Here is a 26,948-nt window from a genome sequence, read left to right as displayed (position 1 = left end):
ATCCTAACTGACCTAAAACAGGGAATTGTTACTCTGATTAAATGTCAGGAATTGTGAAACACCTTAGCCAAATACATTTGAACTCAGTTTATGTAAACTTCCGACTTCAACTGTATTTAAAATTCAAGTTAGTCAAATCTTTTTATAAATATGTTTATGAATCAAATTGATGAATCTATTAAATCAGTGTTCCTGTGCCCAAAGACCCAACAAACAGTACATTTTTGCAAAACACAAGACATTTTCCAAAGTATTTACATTTATTTGAGAAGATAGAACCACAAGGTGAATACAGTACAATTTTATGTCAACCTGGTGCCCAACATTTGAGGCACTTAGCGTAAAAACATTTTACTTTTATTCTCAGGTAAAAAGACCCAGCAACTATTCTGACAGGGATATTAAAACTGAAAACAAAATAATGTAATTTTTTTCCTAAGAAAGGAGAATTTCATAAAACTAAGAGAATGATTATTTGTTTGTCGAATGAAGAGGTATTGGAAAGAGAACAATGTTGTGTCAAGCGTAATTTGTCAAATGAATTGTACAGATGCTTCAGAAAAGAACTCCCTCTACTATAACACAAGAAATCTATTGGACATTGGAAATCACAGTTGTTCAATTAGCATATGAAAAGAAATACAAATGAAATGAGTAGCAGTGTGTCAATGCAGACTGGTGGTTGCTGTTTAAACTGTGGTCTAGTCTTATTTGTGGTCTAGTGTAGTCCTGTTATACCAGTCTTTCATGAAGCCATATAATATAATATTTTGTAGGCCTATTCATTTTCAACTACTCTTTCAATTTAACTAGTAAAGCTTTGATCATGGGGAACAGATTTTTCTGCCCGTAAAAATAGTTCTAAATGCGGAAAATGTACATTACTCATTAGAACGTCCAACTTGTACCACTAAAAACCTTCACGAACCCCATATACGGCACGAATCCGACATCAACGAAACATCCAATGCACATAAAAGTAAGAGCCTGAATTTTTACATCATAGACCCACTGGAGAAAAATTAACAGAATACAATCCAAATTAAATTCAGTCACCCCCCCAATTGCCATCAATATATATATATTTTTTTAAACTGACAGTTGCATAAACTGCTCGATTCCAGTGATTTTTTATGTCAACACTGATATTAATTTTCATTGCATATTAAACTACAACAAAGACAATGACCAGGCTGGAAAACTCAGGTGGCTTTGCGATGCCAGTCACTCACTCATCCCCGTTGCGCCGGCTGGCGCATAGCGCAGCGATGCAAGGGCAAAGACAAAAATAAGGTTGTGTTGGTTATTTAGGTTAGCTGTTCTATTTGAAATATTTCATTTCATACAGTATCTCACGAATGAGGTGAGTCCCTCTCCTCTTCATAAGACGCCACTCATCCCGCCTCTGGTCATTCACACCGCTTTTCCTTGTGAAGAGTTCTCTATAACTCTTTAAGCTCTCCTCAAGATTTCAGTCTTCCTAATGAACTGTTCTCTGGTGAACTGCGAGGTTGACGCTGCTGAAGGTAGGTCCCCAAATCCTGTCGGATGTGTTGAGTATTGACTGAAAGTAAAGTTTTGCTTCGAGTACAATTTATTTTCTACTCCTCAGTCACCGGTGGTAGTGTGTCACAGGTTAGCTATCGAGACTTGGTTAGCACACGCCACGAGGCTACAGCTAACTTGGCTAGCTAGCTGGAAAGTTAGCTAAACCCACAAAAGGGCCAGTTATCGTCGAAAGGCTCAGCTAATCAAAATACTCGCTGCAAGGCTTGCTATACTTAACTGCCTGGAAAGGTTGAATTGCTAGCTTTCTCTCGTTTAGCTCAAAATAAGAGATGAGCACACAATTTCTCCGGCTAGCATTGTACTACTTCTCCGGCTAGCCCACACAGAGAACAGAAAACTTAAGCTGAATTCTCTCTCTTACCGGGCTACACAATCGGACGGTCGCACCTCGTTGTTCCGACAGTGCCTCTCCCTGTTCAACAGGGGGAGTTTGGTCATGCTCAGAAAGTGTCTGAGTGCTGGGGTTGATGGCGTCCACCATCTGAGACTTCCAGCTTTGATTAACTGCCCATCACCTGTGCCCACGTCCCCTAGGTGAAGTGTCAGAGGAAGGTGGTGAAGACAGATGCGTCACTCACAGGGTGGGGAGCAGTTCACGAGGGAAGAACAATAAAGGAACTGTGGTCACCACAGCTCCACCACACTCATAAATTCCGTCGAACCGCTGACAGCATTTCATTCACTGATACTCTTTCTGCCCCTCCTTCAAAATTGTCACATCCTTCACAGGAAAGACAATACAACTGTGGTGGCATACATCAACCGCCAGGGTGGCACTCGCTCTCCGCACTTACAGACTATTCTGTGGAGCAGTGCATCTCCCTCGTTATGCGCGACTCATGTCCCAGGCATACCGAATGTGCAAGCGGACTTGTTGTTCAGAGGGAATCCCCGTTATGGGGATTGGAGACGACTTTCCCAAATGTTGTTGCAGATCTGTGAGAGTGTTTAGCCACCATAGAGATCTTTTCATCGCACAAAGACACGCACTGTCCGTTCTTTGCAATAGCAGGAAACATACCACTTGAGGTGGACACGCTGACACACCCTTGGCCAAGAGTGTTGCTTTTCCTCCTTTATGCTTGATCCTCCCCACTCTGAACAGAGTGAGGAAAGAACGCTTATCCCTCATCTTGATGGCCAGGCAAGCTCTGATTAGCAGAGATCACTCTCCTGCTTTACGATGAGCCCTGGCAGATACTGTTACGCAAGGATCTACTGACACACTTGATCTCCACCTAGCCCATCGTCCTCTGGGCCTGGCCCGTGAGAGGATGAATCTGAATACAACAGGCTTGACTCTTGTTTTTGAGAAGTGGTGCGACCAGGTTGTAAATTTAGCCGCCATCTCGGCCTGTCATACAGGATTCGACAATAACACAGTAAGGAAAACATCCTCTGTTATGTCGATTTATGAAGGGAGCGTGTCGTTTACACCCCGTCTCCAAGCCATTAGCTCCGCTTTGGGACCGGTCTATTGTGCTTGAGGCAGCTTTTTGAGGTGCTGGAAAGCGTGGATGAAATATCTCTCCTTCAAAACTGCTTTATTGATTGTCCTTGCATCCCAAAAAACGAGTGAGTGAGCTACATGCATCGTCAGTTCACCATTCGTGCCTACAGTTTGCCCCAGGGTTATCCAAGGTAACACTGTTACCCAACCCCAATTTCATGCCTAAAGGTCTGCGACAATTACAATTGTCTAGCCTAAGAGCTTATGGCTTTCCACCCGCCGTCCTTCACCTCTACGGAAGTAGAGTGTCTCCACAGTTTGTGCCCGGTACGCGCTTTGCGCATATACTTGAATAGAATGAGAGCATAGCGAAAGGTTGACCAACTTTGTTCCCTGAGCGTACCCCTGCAAGGGAGGGCCCCGATCTTGTCAAAAGCTATCCCCATTGGATAGTGGACACTATTATATTGGCTTATAATAGCAAGGATTTGCAGCCCCTCAAGGGCTTGAAGGCACATACCTCTTTGGCACTGTTTAAGGGCATCTCTTTATAAGAGATTTGCGATGCTGGATGTTGGTTGGACCACCGGTAAAACCTCATGTGGGGTGGCCCAACATGCAGCATCGTAAATCTCTTGTAAAGAGTTGCCCTGAAACAGTTACTTGCATAACCCTGGTTCTATGATCAAATGGGTGAGATATCTCTGCTCGCAAGAGAGGCACGCTTAAGAAAGACCAGAAGCGGGCGAGTGGCGTCTTATGAAGGGGAGAGGTGCTCACCTCATTCGCCACCAACAGACATTGTGATTGGTACTTCCGTTAGTGAATCCGCTAGAGCGAATCCCCATAAAGTGAGATCTTACTCATTTTATAAAGTTTTCTCAATATCCTCAATTTATCGTAAAGTATCACTCATGCATTAATTGATCAGTTGAGTTATTCTTTCATACTGAACAAGGATGTGAAAAAAAAAAAAATGTTAAGAGAGCTAAACTCAACATAAGTATGTGATGAGTAATGCTAAAGTCAAGCACTGACAATTAAGAGATTAGACAATGGCATTGTGTTGCAGTAAAAGAAGCTAAAACATCTATGTCATCCCAGAAATGGGTAAAACAGTGAGACAAACCAGAATGTATGTACAGTGTCTTCAGAATTTATTCACACCCCTTGACTTTTTCCACATTTGTTGTTACAAAATGGGATATAAGTGGATTCAAATTGTCCTTCTTTTGTCAGCAATCTACATTGTGTAAGTCTAAGATACAAAAAGGTTTACAACTTCTCAAACATGTTACAATCACCTTTGACAGCGTTTACAGATACAAGTGTTTATGGATACATCTCGAAGAGCTTTCCAAACCTGGATTGTGCAACAGTTGCCCATTATTCTTTACAAAATTCTTCAAGCTCTGCTAAATTCAAATTGTATTTTATTTGTCAAATGCACCAAATACAACAGGTAGACCTTACAATGAAATGCTTACTTACAAGCCCTTAACCAACAATGCAGTTAAGAAAAATTGGTTGTTGATCATTGCTAAACAACCCTTTTTTAGGTCTAGCCTAGATTTTCAAGCAGATTTAAGTCAAAACTCTGCCACTAGATTTGGCCTTGTGTTTTACATCATTGTCCTGCTGAAAGGTGAATTTAATCTCACAGTGTCTGATGGAAAGCAAACAACCAAGCTTTCCTCTAGTATTGTGCCTGTGCTTAGCTCCATTCCGTTTCTTTTTTTATCCAGGAAAAACTCCCCAGTCCTTAATGATGACCAGCATAGCCATAACATGATGCAGCCATCACTATGCTTGAAAATATGGAGAGTGGTAATGTGTTTTATTGGATTTGCCCAAAACATAACACTTTGTATTCAGGACAAAAAGGGAATTGCTTTGCCACATTTTGCAGTATTACTTTAGTGCCTTGTTGCAAACAAGATGCATGTTTTGGAATATGTTTATTCTGTGCAGGCTTCCTTCTTTTAACTCTGTTAACTAGTTTAACATTGTGGAGTAGCTACAATGTTGTCAATCCATCAGTTCTAACACAGCCATTAAATTCTGTAACTGTTTGAAAGTCATCATTGGCCTCATGGTGAAATCCCTGAGCGGTTTCCTCTCCGGCAACTTAGCAAAATCTCCTCTACCTTTGTAGTGACTGGGTGTATTGATACAATATCCAAAGTGTAATTAATAACTTCACCATGAGATATACAATGTCTGCTTTTATTATTTTTTTCATTTTTTCAGCTTTTCATTTTCAATTAATTTGTAAAAAAATCTAAATGTAATCTATTTTAAATTCAGTCTGTAACACAAAAAAGTTTAAAAAAGTCAAAGGGTGTGAATACTTTCTGAAGTCACTATCTGCTACAAAAAAAACATTTAGCCTATTTGTATACTAGTAAAACAAAACTAAAATCTGAAGAGAACATGAAAAACAAAATGCTTGGATTTCAGGTTTACAAATTAAGTTCTGACCTTATGAATGGAAGTAATACAGGGAATAAATAAAAGGAAACAATTACCGCACAATGCTCTCTAAACCTATGAAAAGCAGATAAATGTTAAAGAATAGCTTATGTTACAAACCAGATTAGTTGAATCAGAGAATATGAAATCACCTGAGTAATTTGGTATATTTCTGAATACAAAAATAAGTCATCAACAATGTCCCCCTCTAAAACCAGTGCTCTCTCAAATATGCTCTATTACAGTGTGCCCAGTCTTCACAGTTCAATTCCATCTGTACATACATATGAGAGGGGAGCCCTTTACACTCGTACCTGTATACGGGTTGAAAATGGCAGATTTGGGCACTGATAAACACCTACATTGAAAGGCAGTGGCTGTACAGTAACATGTTATACATGACGTCAGAGCTCTGGCTCTGCGCTTCACAGCGCTGTATAGGTTTTGACTGACAGCAGTACTGAACTTGAGCACCTCACGCAACAAGACGTTGTGATCGTTTTCCCTGAATTGTATTGTGAAAGCCCAACACTGCAATATTGTATTTTATAACTAAGCTAGTCATGCTGGCAATAGAACAAGCTTTCAAATGATGCCCACCTGACCCAGATCGCGATTTATAATGGACCGTTTTTGGATTGCGTAAACAACAGTTTTGTGTGATTGCAGGAAGACAGGGTTGTGTTCTAAACAAAACTAAAAGTGTGCTTGCTCTAGTTCCTCAAATGGCACAGTTAGGCGGAGCTAAAAAAAAAAGCACCTTATAGTTGAAGATTTCTTTGAGTCATAAAAGAGTATTGAAATTACTTAGGAACTGTGCACACTTTGGAGAGGTGTGTGGCCACTTAGAGGACTAACTGGTGTCTCCAACTTCTTTGTCTTATGTTGCACCAACCCCACATTTTCCAGGAATATTCTTATGTTATTGAATGTATTTTCCAGAGTATTTTCAGATTTTATTATCAACAAATGCAGAGAAAGTAACTCAACAGTCAACAGTGGACTGTCAGGTGAACTGTTGTCCTCACCTTTGGTCTAATAATTTTCCCATGATCGTCAAACTGTTCCCTTTCAATTGCTACTATAGTTATGCATTCTCATATAGAAGAAATAAGAAACATTTCAATTTAGCCCTATCCATATTGGCCAATTCCCACGAGTGTAAAGGGTTAAGTCATATGTATATATTCTTATATTATACACAAACCACATTCGGTACCAGTCAAAAGTTTGGACACACCTACTCATTCCAGGTATTTTTTTTACTATATTCTACACTGTAGAATAATAGTTCTGACATCAAAACCATGAAATCATCATGTAGTAACCAACAAAAAGTGTTAAACAAATAAAAATATATTTCATATTTGAGATTCTTCAAAGTAGCCACCGTTTGCCTTGATGACAGCTTTGCACACTTGGTATTCTCTCAACCAGCTTCATTAGGTAGTCACGGCGAATGCATTTCAATTAACAGGTGTGCCTTAACTTCTCTAGGATAGGGGGCAGCATTTTCACATTTGGATAAAAAGCATACCCAAATTCAACTGCCAGCTACTCATCCCCAGAAGATAAGATATGCATATTATTAGTAGATTTGGATAGAAAACACTCTGAAGTTTCTAAAACTGTTTGAATCATGTCTGTGAGTATAAAATAACTTATTTAGCAGGCGAAACCCCGAGGACAAACCATTCAGATTTATTTTTAGTTTTTTTGAGGTCACTCTTTTCAATAGCATTTCATTGGGAATCCAGATTTCTAATTGACCTTCTTGCAGTTCCTACCGATTCCACTGTTTGTCAACAGTCTTTAGAAATTGGTTGAGGTTTTTTCTTTTGTGTAATGAAGAAGTACGGCCATCTTGAACGAGGGTCACTTGTAGTGTACTGTTAGATAGAGGCACGTGACCAGAAAGCTAGCTACAGTTGGTTTTAATCCTGTATTGAACATAGATCATCCCGTCTTCAATTTTATTGATTATTTACGTTAAAAAATACCTAAAGTTGTATTACAAAAGTAGTTTGAAATGTTTTGGCAAAGTTTACAGGTAACTTTTGAGATATTTTGTAGTCACGTTGCACAAGTTGGAACCGGTGTTTTTCTGGATCAAACGCGCCAAATAAATGGACATTTTGGATATATATATATCGACGGAATTAATCGAACAAAAGGACCGTTTGTGATGTTTATGGGACATATTGGAGTGCCAACAACAGAAGCTCGTCAAAGGTAAGCCATGAATTATATATTTATTTCTGCGTTTTGTGTCGCGCTTGCAGGGTTGAAATATGCTTCTCTCTTTGTTTACTATGGTGCTATCCTCAGATAATAGCATCGTCTGCTTTCGCCGAAAAGCCTATTTGAAATCTGACATGTTGGCTGGATTCACAACAAGTGTAGCTTTAATTTGGTGTATTGCATGTGTGATTTCATGAAAGTTTGATATTTATTGTAATTTATTTGAATTTGGCGCTCTGCATTTTTACTTGCTTTTGGCCAAGTGGGACGTTAACTTCTCTGGGATATGTGGGACGCTAAGTTAATTTGTGGGATTCCTTCCCTTCTGAAAACTTCTTAGGGCTAGGGGGCAGTATTCAGAAGTAAACTGCCTGTTACTCAGGCCCAGAAGCTAGGATATGCATATAATTGGTAGTATTGGTTAGAAAAAAATCGGAAGTTTCTAAAACTGTTAAAATCATGTCTGTGAGTATAACAGAACTGATTTGGAAGGCAGAAACCAGAGGGAAATCGTTTTTGTTGTCGAGATGGGGCGTTAGCGTTCCATCTTTCCCAAAAATTAATGCATTTGAGCAAATCTGTTGTGACAAGGTAGGGGTGGTAGACAGAAGATAGCCCTATTTGGTAAAAGACCAAGTCCATATAATGGCAAGAACAGCTCAACTAAGTAAAGGGAAACGACAGTCCATCATTTAAGACATGAAGGTCCGGAATGTCAAGAACTTTGAAAGTTTCTTCAAGTGCGGTTGAAAAAACATCAAGCGCTATGATGAAACTGCCTCTCATGAGGACCGCCACAGGAAAGGAAGAACCAGAGTTAACTCTGCTGCCGAGAATACGTTCATTAGTTACCAGCCTCAGAAATGTATGCCGAAATAAATGCTTCAGAGTTCAAGTAACAGACACATCTCAACCTCAACTGTTCAGGGAGACTGCGTGAATCAGGCCTTCATGGACCAATTGCTGCAAAAAAAACAATACTAAAGGACACCAATAATAATAAGAGACTTGCTTGGGCCAAGAAACACGAGTAATGGACTTTAGACTGGGGAAAATCTGTCCTTAGTCTGATGAGTCCAAATTTGAGATGATTGGTTCCAACCACATGTGGAGATCATCCGTTCACCTGCTCTGAGCAGAGCAGGTGAACGGATGATCTCCACATTGTGGGGTTCCCACCGTGAAGCATGGAGGAGGTGGTGTGACGGCGCTTTGCTGGTGACACTGTCAGTGATTTATTTGGAATTCAAGGCACACAACCAGCATGGTTAGGGTTAGCATCCCATCTGGTTTGCGCTTAGTGGGACTATCATTTGTTTTTCAATAGGACCATGATCCAAAACACCTCCAGGCTGTGTAAGGGCTATTTGACCAAGAAGGAGCATGATGGAGTGCTGCATCAGATGACCTGGCCTCCCAATTGAGATAATTTGGGATGAGTTGGACCACATAGTGAATGAAAAGCAGCCAACAAGTGCTCAGCCTATGTGGGAAGTCCTTAAAGACTGTTGGAAAAAGCATTTCAGGTGAAGCTGGTTGAGAGAATGCCAAGAGAGTGCAAAGTTATAATCAAGCCAAAGGGTGGCTACTTTGAAGGATCTCAAATATAAAATATATTTTGATTTGTTTTAACACTTTTTTGGTTACTACATGACTCCAAAATATGTGTTATTTCATAGTTTTGATGTCTTCCCTATTATTGTACAATTTAGAAAATATTAAAATAAAGAAAAACCCTTGAATGAGTAGGTGTGTCCAAACTTGACTGGTACGTGTTTCAGCTTACACCACACATCAACAACCTCAAAAACCGTGATTCAATCATAGCTAATAGGGCATTTATGGGAATATAAAGCGTTATAAGAATAAAGTATACTGATAAGTAATTTAAAAAATGCTTTAACCTCTCCATTTGTTCCACTCTATAGGACGGTATGTGGGCCAATCCAGGGGCTTTGTAACAGCTTTAAAACAGCTTATTCCAGTCTCTGGTTGCTTCCATGAGATGCCGCTGGCCGTGGCCAATCCACTCCTCTTGGTTCTTGAAGAGTCGACCACAAAACCAGCAGGCGAACATTGATGACCTCTCTGTACCTCTAAATAAGGACTTCACCACCTCATACTTTTTCCTGCTAGACTTTCTAAACTTCAGTTTCAACAGAAATCGCTCTCGGACTCTGCTTTTTGAAGTCTGAAGTCTGGAGCCACTGCTTTGTGACGAGGGACATTTAGCCTTGGAGCTTTTCCCTAGAAGTCCGGCTGGGCAGAGTTCAGCCAGAGCTTGAACCGTCTTTTGGGACAGTACCACCTTGGAAACAGCACCTTTATACCTGTTGACGGAGCTCATGATACTGGCCACTTCAGGAATGTCTGCATCAGGATGGTTGAGAACAACCACCGGCTGATTTCGGCGAGGGCACTTAATCTCCTGTAGTGAACTGAAAGGATACAGTCTCAGTGTCCTCTCTGCATCTTTGGGTACAGGCTCCCAGAGCAAGGGAGACCCTTTTTCAGTTACCGCCTTGCTCGAGAGCCTCCTCGCTTTAGTCAAGTGCTCTGGGAGTTCATCACACAATGCTTTCCTGCGCCTCTTCCTTTGACTTAGCTGGCGACCTGGCCTTGGGTCAAGGGGGTGTTTATTCAGACCTACGTCCGTTATCTGCCTGACCCTACCTTGCAAGTTGGATTGGGGGGAAAGAAGATTTGAGAGCTGTGAGGCCGTGACAGGGTTGTGGGAGGCATTTTGTATGGATATCAGTTTTTTCACTCCGGTTGAGACTTTATTTGATGACATCAGAAAACACGGCATCGGTGTGGAATTTGTGGCCAGATAAATGGGCTTGTTGGCTGAGGAATGTGCACCACCAGAAAGGAACGCACTACCATTGGCAGTTCTGACTATCTTATATACAACTTTATGTCCCCTACTTTCATTAGGTTGACCTTTCTGGTTCACAGACTTCCCATCAGGACTATTAATAAGCATCCCTGACTTAGCTGTAGAGATATACCTAACCAAGAAGGCTTGTCGCCCAGTGTGTAATGCAGTGGATCTGTTCACTGAGTTTGCAGACATTGCCAGAACTGGACGGGACAAAAGTGGAGACTGAGAGCTTAAACGTGCCAATTTGTTACCAGCATTGTGGGGGGCCTGATCTACAGGGACTGGCCTCTGGACTAAGTAACAAGTCTGCGGTGACTTTATGGTATTTTCTCCAGTAGAACTATGTGCTGCACCTGACAAGACAAGAGGACCTTTAAGAGATGTGCTGTTCAGTAGGTAATGGCTTGCACTAGTGCTAGATCCAGGCTGAACAGCAGACAACAGCCTAGCACCTTTTTCACTAGCACCTACAGTCTGTCCTAGAATGCTGAAACTTCCACCATTGAGGGTGAGTGCCAGCCCTGTGGTTTTATTCTGTCTTTCAATTCCTGGCTTAACATAGGACACATTGATATGAGGAGTAGATTTGGTTATCAGCTTGAACCCTGGGTTGCCTTGGAGCTGCACAGGTACAGCATACCGGTTCTTTGCAGTGTGTAACAACATCTGCTGCTTTCCCTCTGCCGATTTAAGGATCCTTAGCATAGTCTTAGGTGGCTTGACAGAATCGTGGCTGGCAGCTGAGCAGCCTATTCTATCTTTTTCAAGCTGGTGGCTAATGATAGCATCCGAATGCTCCTCCAGTATGCGACCCAAGACGGCCAAACTACTTATGCTTCCTGTTGCCCTTTCCGACAAAGGAACACACTCCTCCATTTTTACAGTAGGTTGGACTTGGTGTGTAGACCAAGAGTGTCCATGATTTGCCTTCTCAGTTTCCACTGGGGTGGCCAGATCCTCTACAGTAGCTATGCACTCATCGACCTCAACGTCACGGTCTGACACTCTTTCCATTGCATTCTCTGTCTCCGTTTCCCCATTTCCAGACCACTCATCTGTAGGTTGTGGGGATGCAGCCAATGTCAAACTCCATTCTTTCATCCAAACACTTTCATCCTCTGTCAAAAGCTCTGATGGATTTTCACAAGGTTGTGTTGAGTTGGAGGAAATGCTTGATGTTTCCTTTGAGTAATTATGAAAACTAAACAACTCTTGGTTGGGAGAATTCTGATTTTCAGCATTAATATCAGTCTCTCTGGAGTTGACAAATTCAGCTGGGTGTGACTCCAGTTGGGCCGTCAGATCTGGCGATAAAGTTTCAGTTTTAGTCTTAGCAGCCACACTGGAATTAATCTTATCGGAAGTAGAATCAGAAGGATCCATCTCCTTGATAACTGAATGAGTCTTCTCAGCAGTATCATCAGAAGGTTGGATGTCACCAGTCATGGGTTCTGAGGGAGTCTTAGGTTTGTCATTGGAGGGTAACGTCTCTCCTTTGGGCCGAGAGGAATTTCCATTGATGGGGTCACTGAAATTATCAGCAGTAGCTGTACTCATGTCACCAACTCCAAGCATGTTGATCGTCTCTTCAGAAACTGGTTTGGGAAGCATGGTCTCATAAGCTGATTCAGAAGGCATGGTATTATCTGTGAGTATTTTGGCTGGGAGGAGCTCCACAGCAGTCACATTAGGGCTTGAATAAGCAGACATTTTGTCTGCTGTATTGTTACTCAGTTTACCGTTCTCAATCGTGGCGTGATCCGACTCTTTAGTCATTGGAAAAACTGCCAAGGAAGGAATCTGGTCACCCTTAAACGTATGTTGTTTATCAATCCTCTTCTCCACTGTGTTTTTTGCTTTCTGTGCTAGTTTCTCCAGTATGGGCAATGTCTCCTCAATGCTAACGTCCTCTTCCTCTGGCTTCACTTGTACTGAAATTGCAGCATCGCTATCAGTCCCTGAGGGGCTTAGAACAGCCAAGTAAGGGGAGCTAGTATTTTCCCCATTTTCAGTCGAGTCTGAGCATTTACTTCCATCAGAGTTAGTGCCTATCATTGGGCAGCCCACTTCTTGCCCTGTAGATAAAATGTCATTTTCTGCTGAGAACTCCAGCTTTGCTGTTGGTATAACTTTGAGAACTAAATGCTTTTTACCATCAACCATCTTGAAGCCCATCACTTTTGTAGTACAGTTAGGTGGAATAGAGATTTTATTTTTGACCATGAGAACAGTTAGTCCATTGGTGTTGTTGGGGTTTAGGTCGTCAGCCCCATGACTATCAAAACTTTCCTGGGTCTTTGGTGGTGGTATAGATGATACAGCCTGGGAGTCAATTTGTTGCTCATTCTTAAGAGCGCCTTTGAACCACTTCTTACTGTCCTTTTTCACGCCTACAGCCCTTTCATGGAACTGTTGGGATTCCTCCAATGTTTTCTCTGGTTTCAGCACCCTTCCATTTTGGTTATGTAAACCCACTCCAGGAAGAGAATTCAGTTTTGACATCCACTGGGATTCCTTTGATTGACCACCTGCAGCAAGGCTTTTCTTCAGCAGGAGTTTTAATCCTGCAGAGGAGTTTGCCAGGGTATTGTTGCTGTCCTCCGTTGATCTCGATACATTTTTCTTGTCTGCCTCCTCACCATGGACAGTTACCATGTGCTTTGTGAGGTATTCTCTCCGTGCTGCCCCATATCCACAGACCAGACACGTGAAGGGGAAGGTACCCGAGTAGAGTTTTAGGTGCCTCTGGTGCTCACCTCGGTTAGAGCTCACATGTTGACATTTCACACATTTGAGCTGGCTCTCATTGTGATGATGAATGTGCTGCACAAATGTTCCTGCGTCAACTGTTGAAAATTCACATTTTTCACAGTGAAAGTGGCCATTCTGGCTGTGAGACATGATATAGTGTCTAGTGAGCATGAGGAGAGAGTACTGTACATCATCATTACAGATCTCACATGTGACTAAAGTGTTCCTGTGCCCGATCCGATGGCGCTGAAGTGCAGGGAACTCATTTGTGGCAAAGCCACACAAGTCACACGGATACGTCGGCAGGGTTCCCTTGTGGGCCCCCTGAAAATGTTTGAGGAGGTCATTGGGGCTGTAGGTGGCTTCACCCTTACACTCTGAACACCCAAAGCTAAGTATTTTCCCAGAGAAGACTGCACCCTGCTGTATTTTACATGGGGACTTCTTAGATGCTTTTCTGGATGTCTTGTAACTACCCGACTCTTCAGATGTTTCATCGGGGTCACATTGGTCACTACATGGCAACACAGAAGATTGACCTGCCATCTGGTCTGTGTGGGCCTTTGTGGATTCCTTTTCTTCCTCAGCCTCCATGATGTCATCATGGCTTTCAGCGGGATCATCCTGTGTCATCAGGTCCTCTTCCATGCTTCAATATACAGGCTCCTATGGACAAGAGAAACGAGTGTCACAAAGATGCAATCTACCAGCACAAGACATCTTTCTCACCTTCGGAAACCGCCTTTGATTGAACAGTCAGTCAATCACAACTTGGGAATTCTGACTGACCTTGCAAATCAGGCATTGGTGTCAATGGAGAAATTGTGTGAAAACTAAAAATCAGGATTTTTGTCACTTCACAAATTTGAAAAAGAAATTGTAAATCATGTTTGTGGACAAAAATAAATGGTTACTTATGCTTATAATTACATGACCCTCTATGGAATCTATTCAATGTATTGTGTGATTTGTTACAGAATTACTAACTGACAAGCACAGTTTCTACTGATGTTACAGCTGTTCTTGAATGGCTCCGGTTCTGACTTAAACCTGCAATATGTAACTGTGGGCGACACTACCAAATTCACATAGAAATGTGTGTAATAGATCTGTCATTCTCATAGAAAGCAAGTCTAAGAAGCGATAGATCTGTTCTGTATGCGCCATTTCTGTGCTTCCCGTTCTTAAGTTTTGTTTTTGCGTCTTTTACTTTCGGCGCTGAAAATACAATATTTTTCCACCGTTTCCTGGTTGCTAAACTATTAGAAATTTAGCAACCAGGTTGCTAAACTATTAGAAGTTTAGCAATCAGGAAATGGCAAAGCGATTTCTGCATAGTGCTTCTTTAAAAACCTCAATTGAATCAAGCAATATAATAATGGACATATTGCTGCAGGCTAAAAGGCTCAGCCGACTTGACCCAACACAATGATTCGGACACAGTAGATAATGTTCAGTGGATTTTTCAGAAATAACATTACAACTCATATTACTTTGCTGGTATGCCTATTACTTCAAATGGACGGAGTCCAGGTAAAATCCTAAAAGGAAAACCTGCTATCACTTTAGTTTAAGGAAATCAAAACCATTCAAAAAGCTGATATGAACGCTATATTAATGCTAAGTAGGAAGGAGTCTCACATGACAAGGGAACAATGTTTCAAATTATTGCATTGTTCTTAAAAAAAAAGCTTCATAAAAAAAAGTGTAACATGATCCTTCAAGACATGAACAAACATACTAGCTTTAGTCATATAACCTGAGACCTGACACCCTGAATTTAAGTTTATGCAGTTCAACAACCGATGGCAGGCACAACACCAAAACATGTAAACAAGGGTCCAAATCATCAGCGGATTTGGAAATCTTAATCACATGGCTTTGCATCTGATGGACACCTGACACCACAACCTTTCAAAAGAAAATACAAACAGGAGTGCATGTTAAGACAGAGATCAAAACTAAGATTTAAAAATAGTTTGACAACCCTCTTTGAAAGCTTTAAAAGGATATCAAAATCAATCTTAAAATGTTAAGTGGGGGGCCTCCCGGGTAGCGCAGTGGTCTAGGGCACCGCATCGCAGTGCTAGCTGCGCCACCAGAGTCTCTGGGTTCGCGCCCAGGCTCTGTCGCAGCCGGGAGGTCCGTGGGGCGACGCACAATTGGGCTAGCGTCGTCCGGGTTAGGGAGGGTTTGGCCGGTAGGGATATCCTTGTCTCATCGCGCTCCAGCGACTCCTGTGGCGGGCCGGGCGCAGTGCGCGCTAACCAAGGGGGCCAGGTGCACGGTGTTTCCTCCGACACAATTGTGCGGCTGGCTTCCGGGTTGGAGGCGCGCTGTGTTAAGAAGCAGTGCGGCTTGGTTGGGTTGTGCTTCGGAGGACGCGTGGCTTTCGACCTTCGTCTCTCCCGAGCCCGTACGGGAGTTGTAGCGATGAGACAAGATAGTAATTACTAGCGATTGGATACCACGACAATTGGGGAGAAAAGGGGATAAAATGTATTTAAAAAATAAATAAAAAATGTTAAGTGATGAAGATCTGGATGTCAGTTAAAATCAAAGGAGTGTGTTCAAAAGACTTGATAAGGCATTACCCTTCCATGACTTAGGAAGGCTATGTGCTGTAGCCGTCATTCTGAATTTTGCCAATCAATTTCCCCACTGTTAATTGCCTCCAAAGTCTCAACCTCCCGCGTTCATGCCCAACGCATATACATCGATTGACTATGATCTACATCTGCGGTATGCGTGTATGCCTACATTTTGGTCATCACTGGTTACCACAGCTACAAAGTCATAAAGCCTGCCTATTCTACCATTTATCTTCTTAAAATTTGTTTTAAACCTAACCTTAAATCACACTGCTAAACGTATGCCTAACCTTAAATTTATACCAAGAACCAAAATGTTTGTTTTCATAAATTTTTACAAAATAACCTATTTAAAATTTGTGTCTGTGGTAACCCTACACTTTGTGTAGCAGTTAGCGATGATGCTAATGACAATCATCTTTTGGTAGAGAAGGAAAGGCTTTCTCAAAAACATTCTCAATTAAAATGTTAACTAGAAATTAGCTAGCCTATGCCTACCTGGCAGAATGATATCGTGATTATTTGCATCAATCCAGTGGCCATTTGTTTTGCAAACACATAACAACCGTTACAGAAACATAGCTAAACAAACATTAATTTGCTGATGCACACATGCATTAAAAGGGTAACTGCACCCCAAAATCAAAATTTCTTTGATTTTTCCTAGACCTCCAAGGTAGTTTCCAAATGTTTTAAGTCCACAACAATGCTTAAAGCACAACGAAATTGGATGTTCTTCTAGTAAACAAACGGTGTGTTTATGTGACCAAAAACCATAACCTGGGAAAAACAAAACAGACACCCAAACTTGGGGGGAAAATATATATATATATTTTTTTAAATAAAATGATTTTACAAGGCTCTATTACTTACATTCAAACAGGTGTACACTTGACCTTTTCACGTGTGAATTCCAAATATCTCTAACGGTCGCCCCAGCGTGAGTTGTTTTATGCACGTGATGTCAGAATGCACTCACTTTTCCAAAATGTGATTGTTACGCAACAAGACAGTTAGCCTATAGATAACCTGCGCTGCCTGCTAATTGTTTCAATTAGTCAATTTCAAATTATTTTCGAACAAAATAAATTTTCTAACAGTTTGAATTTAGTGGTGTTCCGCCTCATTAATTCACATAGAAGTAGCCGTTTCACTGTTCAAACTATATAAGTATGAGGCTTTACTAAGCCGGACAAACTTCTTTCTTATCCTCTCTGGGAGGAGAGCCTAAGCACTTCCCCAGTGTTTCCGCAGAACAAGTACGCAGATATTTGCACAGTCTGGCACATTATCTGGCTGGTGCACGCATTGCCTTCATTGTTGTTTTCCTTACAAATAATAACTTTGGAAATGTATGCGTTCCTATCAAAGCAAGTGCCTTATTTTCTGTATATTGTGTTGTTTCTACTGTAGCATACAGTATGTATGTATGTATGTATGTATGTATGTATGTATGTATAGTGCCTTGCAAAAGTATTCATCCCCCTTGGAGTTTTTCCTATTTTGTTGCATTACAACCTATCATGTAAATTTCATGTAATGGCCATACACAATATAGTCCAAATTGAAAGTGAAATATAAAAAAAAATACTTGTTTCAAAGATTTAAAAAAAATGTCAAACTGAAAAAAGTGGTGAGATCATATGTATTCACCCCTTTGCTATGAAGCCCCTAAATAAGATCTGGTGCAACACCACTAAGCAAGGGTCATCCCGAAGGAAGCGGCACCATGAAGGCCAAGCAGCTCTCCAAACAGGTCAGGGACAAAGTTGTGGAGAAGTACAGATCAGGGTTGGGTTATAAAAAAATATCAGAAACATTGAGCACCATTAAATCAAATTTTTTTTTTTTATGAAAAGAATATGGCACCACAACAAACCTGCCAAGAGAGGGCCACCCACCAAAACTCACGGACCAGGCAAGGACGGCATTAATCAGAGAGGCAACAAAAGAGACCAAAGATAACCCTGAAGGAGCTGCAAAGCTCCACAGCGGAGATTGGAGTATCTGTCTATAGGACCACTTTAAGCCGAGAACACCATGCTTCACTGTGGGGGTGGTGGTGGCAGCATCATGCTTGTGGGGATGTTCCCCACCCCTCCCCATCGGCAGGGACTGGGAAACTGGTCAGAATTGAAGAAATGGTGGATGGCGCTAATTACAGGGAAATCCTTGAGGGAAACCTGTTTCAGTCTTCCAGAGATTTGAGACTGGGAAGGAGGTTCACCTTCCAGCAGGACAATGACCCTAAGCATACTGCTAAAGCAACACTCGAGTGGTTTAAGGGGAAACATTTAAATGTCTTGGAATGGCCTAGTCAAAGCCCAGACCTCAATCCAATTGAGAATCTGTGGTATGACTTAAAGATTGCTGTACACAAGCGGAACCCATCCAACTTGAAGGAGCTGGAGCAGTTTTGCCTTGAAGAATGGGCAGAAATCCCAGTGGCTAGATGTGCCAAGCTTATAGAGACATACCCCAAGAGACTTGCAGCTGTAAGTGCTGCAAAAGGTGGCTCTACAAAGTACTGACTTTGGGGGGGGTTATTAGTTATGCATGCTCAAGTTCTTTTTTTTGTCTTATTTCTTGTTTGTTTCACAAGAAAAATTATTTTGCATCTTCAAAGTGGTAGGCATGTTGTGTAAATCAAATGATACAAACCCCCCAAAAATCCATTTTAATTCCAGGGTGTAAGGCAACAAAATAGGAAAAATGTCAAGGGGAGAATACTTTAGCAAGCCACTGTATTTTTTTGACGGATGTACTGATTATGATGAGCTAATCCTGTTTGTTGACATTATACAATGCATTCTGGGTATCACGTAAACATCTGTCAGACCAAAGATGTTATAATGAGGTGAAGGAATGGTTCACACATCTTTCAAGTAAACTTCCCGGAAGTGAATGAAGGGAAGTGAATGATAGTAGATGACACACCCCCTTCAACATGCATACTGCAAACAGACCAAACTCATCTTGTCTCCTCTTATCTTTGGTCGACGTGGGGGGAAAAAACATGGTGGCGCGCGAAAACTACCCATTGTCGGATTACTACACATCAAAGTGTTTCTCTATTTTTAACAATGGTGAGCTCAACCGTGATGTGATGAACTGTGAATAGTAATTGCTACTAGCTAATTCATATTGTGCTTTATGTCAGCTAAATATGACCACTGCGTTACGTCAATCTTTCCCCAGAGTTAGGACTAATGTAGCCTACATTTTACGGTTTGGATGATTGCGTTATGCTGTGGCTACTTCTGTGACTGTCTGAACATTGCATCCAAAAATAAACCATTCATGACAACTTTGTAAGGACTATGTTTGTGCAAAATATTTCTGTGAAAAAAGTGGCCAGCTGAAACACTGACTGTTGCATCAATCGAAACTGGACAGAGGTTTGAGCGTACCCTGTAGGGACCACTGTAGAATGATCACACCCGTTTGTTGGTACATGTCAAAGGGCTAAAAGGGCAAATCCGCCACTTTTCAACCTCATATTCATGATCTCCAGCACCAAACCAGTCTCTAAAAACAGCACATTTCTATGATCTGTGATTAAAAAGGTCCTAAAAAAAATGCTTCTCTGTGACATCACAGGATAGGATTTAAAAAGGGATTTTCAAAACCTGCTACTAGTTTCTAGCCCAAGAGCGGATATTTGCTTGCTCCCCACATCACCACAAATCTCATAGTGTTTGAAAATATTTTTTTAAATTAATGTTTAAACTGATGATAATCGACAGATGTAACATTAAAAATGAATTTGCTTCTACAAAACTTAGAAATGCGCCATTTTCACATATGTTGACACTAGTATTGTGCTGGAGATAATGAAGTTACCCTTTAAGTGACAGATGCCTGATTGTCACACTCAAGTCCACAAAGTGAATATTTATTCACTTCAAATCATGAAATATATAAAATCAGTAACAAGATGGTAATTTTCCCATGAAGAAAATTATTTTTGCGGTAGTTTAAGAGGATTAAAACGTTTTACTAAAGTGAAGCGGTGAGATATAGTCAAAAGGTTAACATTAAAATATCTGGTCTGATTACCCCACTATAATCAACCTTGGAGTGTGGGGCAGTTACATCACATATTTCATCACAAATAACTACTCAGACTATTCCACATTTAATCATGAAGGAATTTGAAAAGTTATCGGCTATTATTTTGGGAGAGAAATATGATTGTGCATCTCGTGGAAGAAGTTGACATTTTCAAAGTTGTGTTGAAAACTTGTGGCTGGTGTATTAGAGAGAGCAACTTTTATTAATAGTTGATAGTAGCCTTCAGTGGGACAGGGTTCGACATTAACACTGGGGCAAGTCCCCAAAAAATATTTGACAAGCAGAATATACATTTAAGTCTACATGGTTGATTTATAAAAAATAAAAATTAAATTTAAAAAAAAGTGATTTCTGCAGATCGCATCAGAATATAATTGTATTGCATTGAAAGGCGATCTGTCAATCACTTGCGGTCCCGAGATCAAAAGCTTTTGAGATCGAAGTGCTGATAATCCTTGCTAGTTATTGAGTTATTTACCCAGTTATAGCAAGACTTGGGTCAGCAAACAAGGTTTGTACGGTCATGAAAATCCTGGAAAAGTAAAGATGTATGAGTCACCTGTGTGTGCCAGTGCGACTGGGCCCGAGAGAGAGAGAGACAGAGCATGTAGGCTATAAAATAATAAGACAACAGACAGACTAGATAGCCAATTCAAAACATATTGTGTAGCCTGGCTAGTTAACTATTTAGCATCTATTAATGTCATTGTCATGTCCGACGTCCTAAAAACAACAGAATAACTGCAAATGAACGGGTGTGTTAATAAACCAAAGCTAAATACTCCTGAGAAATAAATCTGACACAGTTGGAAAGCTGGGATTCCCCTATATTCAACATTGGTCATGTCATTCTGACAATGTTAAAATATTCTTTGAATAGCCAAGCATAAATGAAAAATAACACCCAATGCTCTCAATAGATCTCCACTGAAATCTGAATACTTTTGCCTTACAAGGCAGATACAGTGCATTCGAAAAGTATTCAGACCCCTTTACTTTTTCCACATTTTGTTATGTTGTTACAGCCTTATTCTAAAATGGATTCATGTTTTTCCGCAATCTACACACAATACCGCATAATGACAAAGCGAACAGGTTCAGAAACAGAAATACCTTATGTAAATAAGTATTCAGACCCTTTGCTATGAGACTCAAAATTGAGCTCAGGTGCATCCTGTTTCCATTGATCATCCTTGTGATGTTTTTACAACTTGGAGTCCACCTGTAGTAAAGGACATTCAGAGACTTATCCCAAGGCCAGTCCTGCGTTGTCTTGGCTGTGTGCATAGGGTCGTTGTCCTGTTGGAAGATTAACCTTCACCCCAATCTGAGGTCCTGAGCGCTCTGGAGCAGGTTTTCATCAAGGATATTTCTGTACTTTGCTCTATTAATCTTTCCCTTGATCCTGACTAGTCTCCCAGTCCCTGCCAATGAAAAACATCCCCACAGCATGATGCTGCCACCACCATGCTTGACCGTAGGGATGGTGCCAGGTTTCCTCCAGACATGACGCTTGGCATTCAAGCCAAAGAGTTCATTCTTGGTTTCATCAGATCAGAGAATCTTGTTTCTCATGGTTCGGGTGTCCTTTAGGTGCCTTTTGGCAAACTCCAAGTGGGCTGTCATGTGCCTTTTACTGCACTCTACCATAAAGGCCTGATTGGTGGCGTGCTGCAGAAATGGTTGTCCTTCTGGAAGGTTCTCCCATCTCCACAGAGTAACTCTAGAGCTCTGTCAGTCAGAGTGACCATGAGGTTCTTGGTCACCTCCCTGAACAAGGCCCTTCTACCCCAATTGCTCAGTTTGGCAGTTCTAGGAAGAGTCTGGGTGGTTTCAAACTTCTCCTATTTAAGAACAATGGAGGCCACTGTGTTCTTGGGGACCTTCAATGCTGCAGAATTCTTTGGGTACCCTTCCCCAGATATGTGCCTCGACACAATCCGGTCTCGGAGCTCTACAGACAATTCCTTCGACCTCATGGCTTGGTGTTTGCTCTGACATACACTTACATAGACACGTGTGCGCTTTCCCAAAGCATGTCCAATCAATTGAATTTACCATAGGTGGACTGCAATCAAGTTGAAGGAACATCAAGTATGAGCAATGGAAACAGGATGCACCTGAGCTCAATTTTGAGTCTCATAGCAAAGGGTCTGAATACTTACGTAAATAAGCAGTTTTTTGCTAAAATGTCTAAAAACCTGTTTTTCCTTTGCCATTATGGGGTATTTTGTGTAGATTGATGAGGATTGTTTTTATTTAATCCAATTTAGAATAAGGCTGTAACATAACAAAATGTGGAAAAAGGGAAGGGGTCTGAAAAGTTCCCGAATGCACTGTATATCCCAGACAAGATTAAAGAATGGGACAAAGTGAATATTAGTCAGTGCTAACAATCAGATGGATAGCTTAGCAAATATAGCATTTAATTTCCCCCTGGCATGTAAAACTGCCTGATCCAGCTTGCCAGCTGCTCGTAAAGTAGCATGAATAAGTCAGAAGCCAGCAAGCAATGCCAAGTTCATGCCTTTTACCAACAAAAATCATGTACATGTAAATATAAGAGACAATTATTTTAGTTCTTCAGGCCTAGGAGTAATAGTTACTTGTTTGTAAAACTGGCGTCTTCACCATATGTTGTCCCCAGTCAGCTCCAGAGTCTTCACCTGAACGAACGTCTTAGGTAAAATCACAGGCTGCATCATGCACTTGAGGGGGGCATTGCTTAATAGCGCATGTGCTTCACACATTTTCTTCTTAGCAGCCCAAATTTTTTTGGGTTGTTTTGCCATCCACAGAGGGTGTATGTATATTATATTGTCAAATGTAATTCGCAACATGGCATTTAAGCCCATGTACCCATTAAGCCCACTTCAATCTTTGGATTCAAATAAAAATAAAAAGTATTCTGCTGTTTAATGTTTCAACTAATTCATCTGGATGTTATATCCATAAATTATTTTATTCTAAGCTAATCAGATGTTTTATTAAGTTATTGACAATTGTGTAAGTTCACATTAATGGCCAATTTCAAAGCTATAAAAAAACTTCTGTTGAGGCTACCCGCAGATAACATTGTCAGATAAGTGATCATAATTTATCTCAAATTAAGAGATCAGTGTGCTGCTATATGCACATGATAGCATATTCATTAACATTCATTACTATTTCTTGCCAATTTAAAATATGTGTTTTTCATGCTAGCAGTCATACCTGCATGTCACAGAAGTTATGTTGCTACAACAACATACATTTAAAAATGCAATTTTTGTAAATTTGACATTTATCTTAGGTGAGCTTAAAGGGTACATTAGCACAAAAAGCACTCCCTCTATACAGAATGCAAATGAAAATAAAGAAATATTGTTCAATATGATCAATACTAACTTAGCATAATATTGTAGTCTATAGTGTATATGTATACCCCAAACTATTGGCTTCCAAATATTTTATGGGTAGATTTGAGCATTTATTTATTTTTCACGCATATACATATTTTGCATATATTATTCGAATAGCAAAATAATGTCAACTGCCCATCCCAAACAGGAGCCACGTATGATGAGTCGCCTTGGTTGGGAATTTTGGGGAGGTGTGCGGTCCTGGCTGTGCATCCCCGCTTTTATGCACAAATATTGATATAATACCTATCATGTCAAAGTAAACTTACAGTTACACAATGCTATGTTGTGTGGTCCTCCCACTGCGACTTGGAAAAGCCACAGATGTAATAAATGAAGATGAACTTCACAGGGTGGTGAAAGTGCACAGTGATGAGCTTGATGCTCCTTTCCAATAATTATCACCTCTGGTTGGAAAATGACGATATTCGTATGAAAATCTGTTGCAAATTGGATGGAAACCTAGCTAATGATGACTTCACAAAGTTCCAATGTGAGATCAGATGGTCTCATGCTTTATTCTTGTGGCTTTTTCATTGTAATCAAGATTATTTTCACACTGAATTCTGTATTAGGCCTATATCTCAATGTTACCACTAAAAGAAAAACAGTATTCCACACAGCATATGCACATTTGTTGGTGCAATTGCCTTATCAGATATCAGATAATAAATCAGATAATAAATTATGGTAGGCTTTACAGACTAAGATTAATGAACAGCATGACAAACTGCATTGACTGAAATTGATTGAAACATAGCTACTGTATGTCTGTTGTATGCACATCCTAATTCATATTTTACAAAAGTATCAAGACTGAACATCAATAGAATACTTGCTCAACAAAAAAGAACCTCAGAAATGACATCCTTTGTTTTTATTATGACTATTTGAATTTACCTTTACCCCTTCCAAGGAAGCCTTAACATGAATGTTCTGTCTTCTCCCTCTGGGTTGGTGATGTCGGGAAAAAAGCTGTCAGAAAAATTGCAAAATGATTAACATCACCACTGCTTCCATTAATTGTGTGGACTGATTACATGGTTTTGATGTCCATTTATTGTCATCATAATTCTGTTTGTGTAAATTGGGAAAATATTGAATGAAAGGTAAAGACTATCGATATGGTTGAATGAAGGGTAAGATTCAGATTACGGTTGAACTGAGACTCAGCAATGTGACATTGCCACAAGCAGCAGGATTAACCAATAATATTGCAGATGAGCGCCTCACACTTCATATTGCAGGAGTTTAGCCTCACACTTCATGCTCTTAGTTGTTGCGTTAGTCAGCCCGATATTGTTATTTAGTCTACCTTAGGGTTGGGCAATATCCAGATTTTCATACCGTCCTACTGTTTCTGTACCATACCGGGGTCTACGGTATTACCGAATGTGCACAGAAGGGGCAGTATTTCTAAAAAAATTAGGCAACAGGGATCTTGATCCAGTAGGGGATTGGATGCATCTGCTGTAACCAATAAGCTTGATCTTGACATCTAGCCACTTAGCTAGCAAGTTAGCAAACCAAATGCATAGCTGGAGCCCTGAGATGGACATAATGTATTTGACAAACCTTCAAATTTCTTGTAGTTATACTTTACTTCTAGTTATAAGCAGTGGCTTACCACACACCCCCACACAGCAGTGGTGCCCCCCCCCCCACACATAAATAAATGTTTTTTTTGGGGGGGTATTGAAAGTCATACTGTAGGTAATTACGGAATATACCGTATACCGGAGTATCGCCCAAGCCTACTCAACCTTTAAGTTTAACATCACATTACTGGATATAGGCACGCATTGAAAGAGGACACTCATTTTCCAATATAGCCTAACTGCCAACCAACTCCAAGGATTTAGGTTTGATTATAACTTTAAAGGCCATTGTAACTTAATTCTGCTAGGGCAAAATATAGTTGTCAACAAGCACAAAGGGCAGTCTAAATAGCTGGCTTTCTAATGTCACAGACTTATTTGCACAGTATCCTTCAAAGGTTGGGTATTAGCACACAACCCATGTTTTTTGACCCAACCAAGAAAACTGCATAACTGACCCTGGAGCATTGGCTGGCGACCATGTTTGAAAAAATAGCCACCAGGATTTACAAATTCTGTGATGTCCCAGCACTACACAACTAAAGAAGACATAACTGAGTGAGTTGTTGTGCCACCATCCCAAAAGACACATTTCCATCCTCACTGCTAACGAATACTACATTTGCTGCATTAAGCTAGCCTATGCAACTCATGAATGCATTTCACAAGGCAACCAAACCATAAACTATTCTCTAATTCTACCACATTGTCTGTGGAAAAATATATAAATTTAATAGCAGTAATGTGGTAAATTTATTAATTTGACAATATGATAGCATAATGATATTAACACTAATGTCCTTCAAAATGTGTAGGTCTGTGTGTTGTTATCGAAGAGGGTCCCTATAGGAAGTAGCTAGGATAACGTTCATTGTGGAAATGTTTTTTATTCCCTGCATCCTACAAACTACGACCAACAGAACATCATGGGCCAGAACATCGGATCCATACCCACACCGTTCAGCACATCAAAGCAAAACGACACAATAAGTACAGTGTGTGCCCCCAAACAATTTTATGTCTCAGTAAGCTAACGTTACTTCACAACAGGCAACAACTAACAATATTTGTGGAAGACAGACAAATCCCACCTCGTGTGTATACATTGTAAACAGATAAATTACTTGACAAAAATACAATTTTAAAATGTACTTTTCCGGTAGCTAGCTAACATTACCTATAGACTCGACATTCTCTAACTTTGAAAAAACGCAGACGTATAGCCTACAACACCAGTGGAAAGCATGGGGCAATGTTTATCTTGAGAATTTATATTGCTCCACGTACCTCATTAACTTCATCCGTGATACTGACAAATAACTACACTATAGAGTCCCAATATAAAGTAAGAACTTGTTCAATAACCGGTTATTTAAATACAAAATAGAGCTTGCCCCCACCCACGCCAGAAATAACGCCTCATAATGTAAATGTATGGTTAGCGATGATTTATTTAGACATTATCGACTGTGACGCAATGTAAACCCTGGCGATTGTTAAAATTACAGTGGAAAAAAGGTTTACCGTTGATGAATTTACCTTCCTTTTCTCTTCAGCCTTGCAGCTCAGCGACGGCGGCCATGACAGCTCCATCCGGGTACTACTACTACTTCTTCTTTGGTATCATGGCGTTTGCACAATTGTTTGTGCATGCCGCCGCTATGGAGCCAGATACCTGCCTAAAGGTTGAATGTACGTATTGTTAGAATCGTAAGAAGATCCATATATAAATTGTTAGGTTCATAAGAAAAGCCTTGCGTGAAAAATGAACTGAACGTGAAATTTCATCTGTGAACATACAAACACCATGTTACGATTACGGAATAACATTTTAGGCTTGAACAAATCTCGAGTTGCAATTCTGACATACAATAATACCTTTCAGAGTTTGGGCAGTTTCATCTCAGCAACAACAAA

At 40.6% G+C, this 26,948-nt stretch overlaps 1 protein-coding gene across 2 annotated transcripts; it reads right to left on the bottom strand.

Annotated features, from left to right (window-relative positions):
• Positions 1-241: 241 nt before the first annotated feature.
• LOC139569649 (zinc finger protein 518A) lies at positions 242-26,700 on the bottom strand. 2 transcript variants are annotated; one of them, XM_071391064.1, is made up of 3 exons: positions 26,571-26,700; positions 24,334-24,408; positions 242-14,033 (listed from the first exon to the last, which is right to left on the bottom strand). In XM_071391064.1, the coding sequence occupies exon 3, from the start codon at positions 14,013-14,015 to the stop codon at positions 9,699-9,701; it is 4,317 nt and encodes a 1,438-aa protein (XP_071247165.1). In that variant the 5' UTR covers positions 14,016-14,033; positions 24,334-24,408; positions 26,571-26,700; the 3' UTR covers positions 242-9,698. The 2 variants fall into 2 exon arrangements, with proteins under 2 accessions (XP_071247165.1, XP_071247163.1); XM_071391062.1 differs by having other exon boundaries at positions 26,556-26,622.
• Positions 26,701-26,948: the final 248 nt, after the last annotated feature.

The sequence above is a fragment of the Salvelinus alpinus genome, chromosome 3 (genome assembly GCF_045679555.1).
Source record: "Salvelinus alpinus chromosome 3, SLU_Salpinus.1, whole genome shotgun sequence".
In the NCBI taxonomy this organism is placed as follows: Eukaryota; Metazoa; Chordata; class Actinopteri; order Salmoniformes; family Salmonidae; genus Salvelinus; species Salvelinus alpinus.
The sequence above is the reverse complement of the archived record's forward strand: the minus strand, read 5'-3'. Positions and strand labels throughout refer to the sequence as shown.

Bases quoted from the DNA above. Each gene is read 5' to 3' on its own strand.
- LOC139569649 (XM_071391064.1), bottom strand. From the start codon at position 14,015: ATGGAAGAGGACCTGATGACACAGGATGATCCCGCTGAAAGCCATGAT.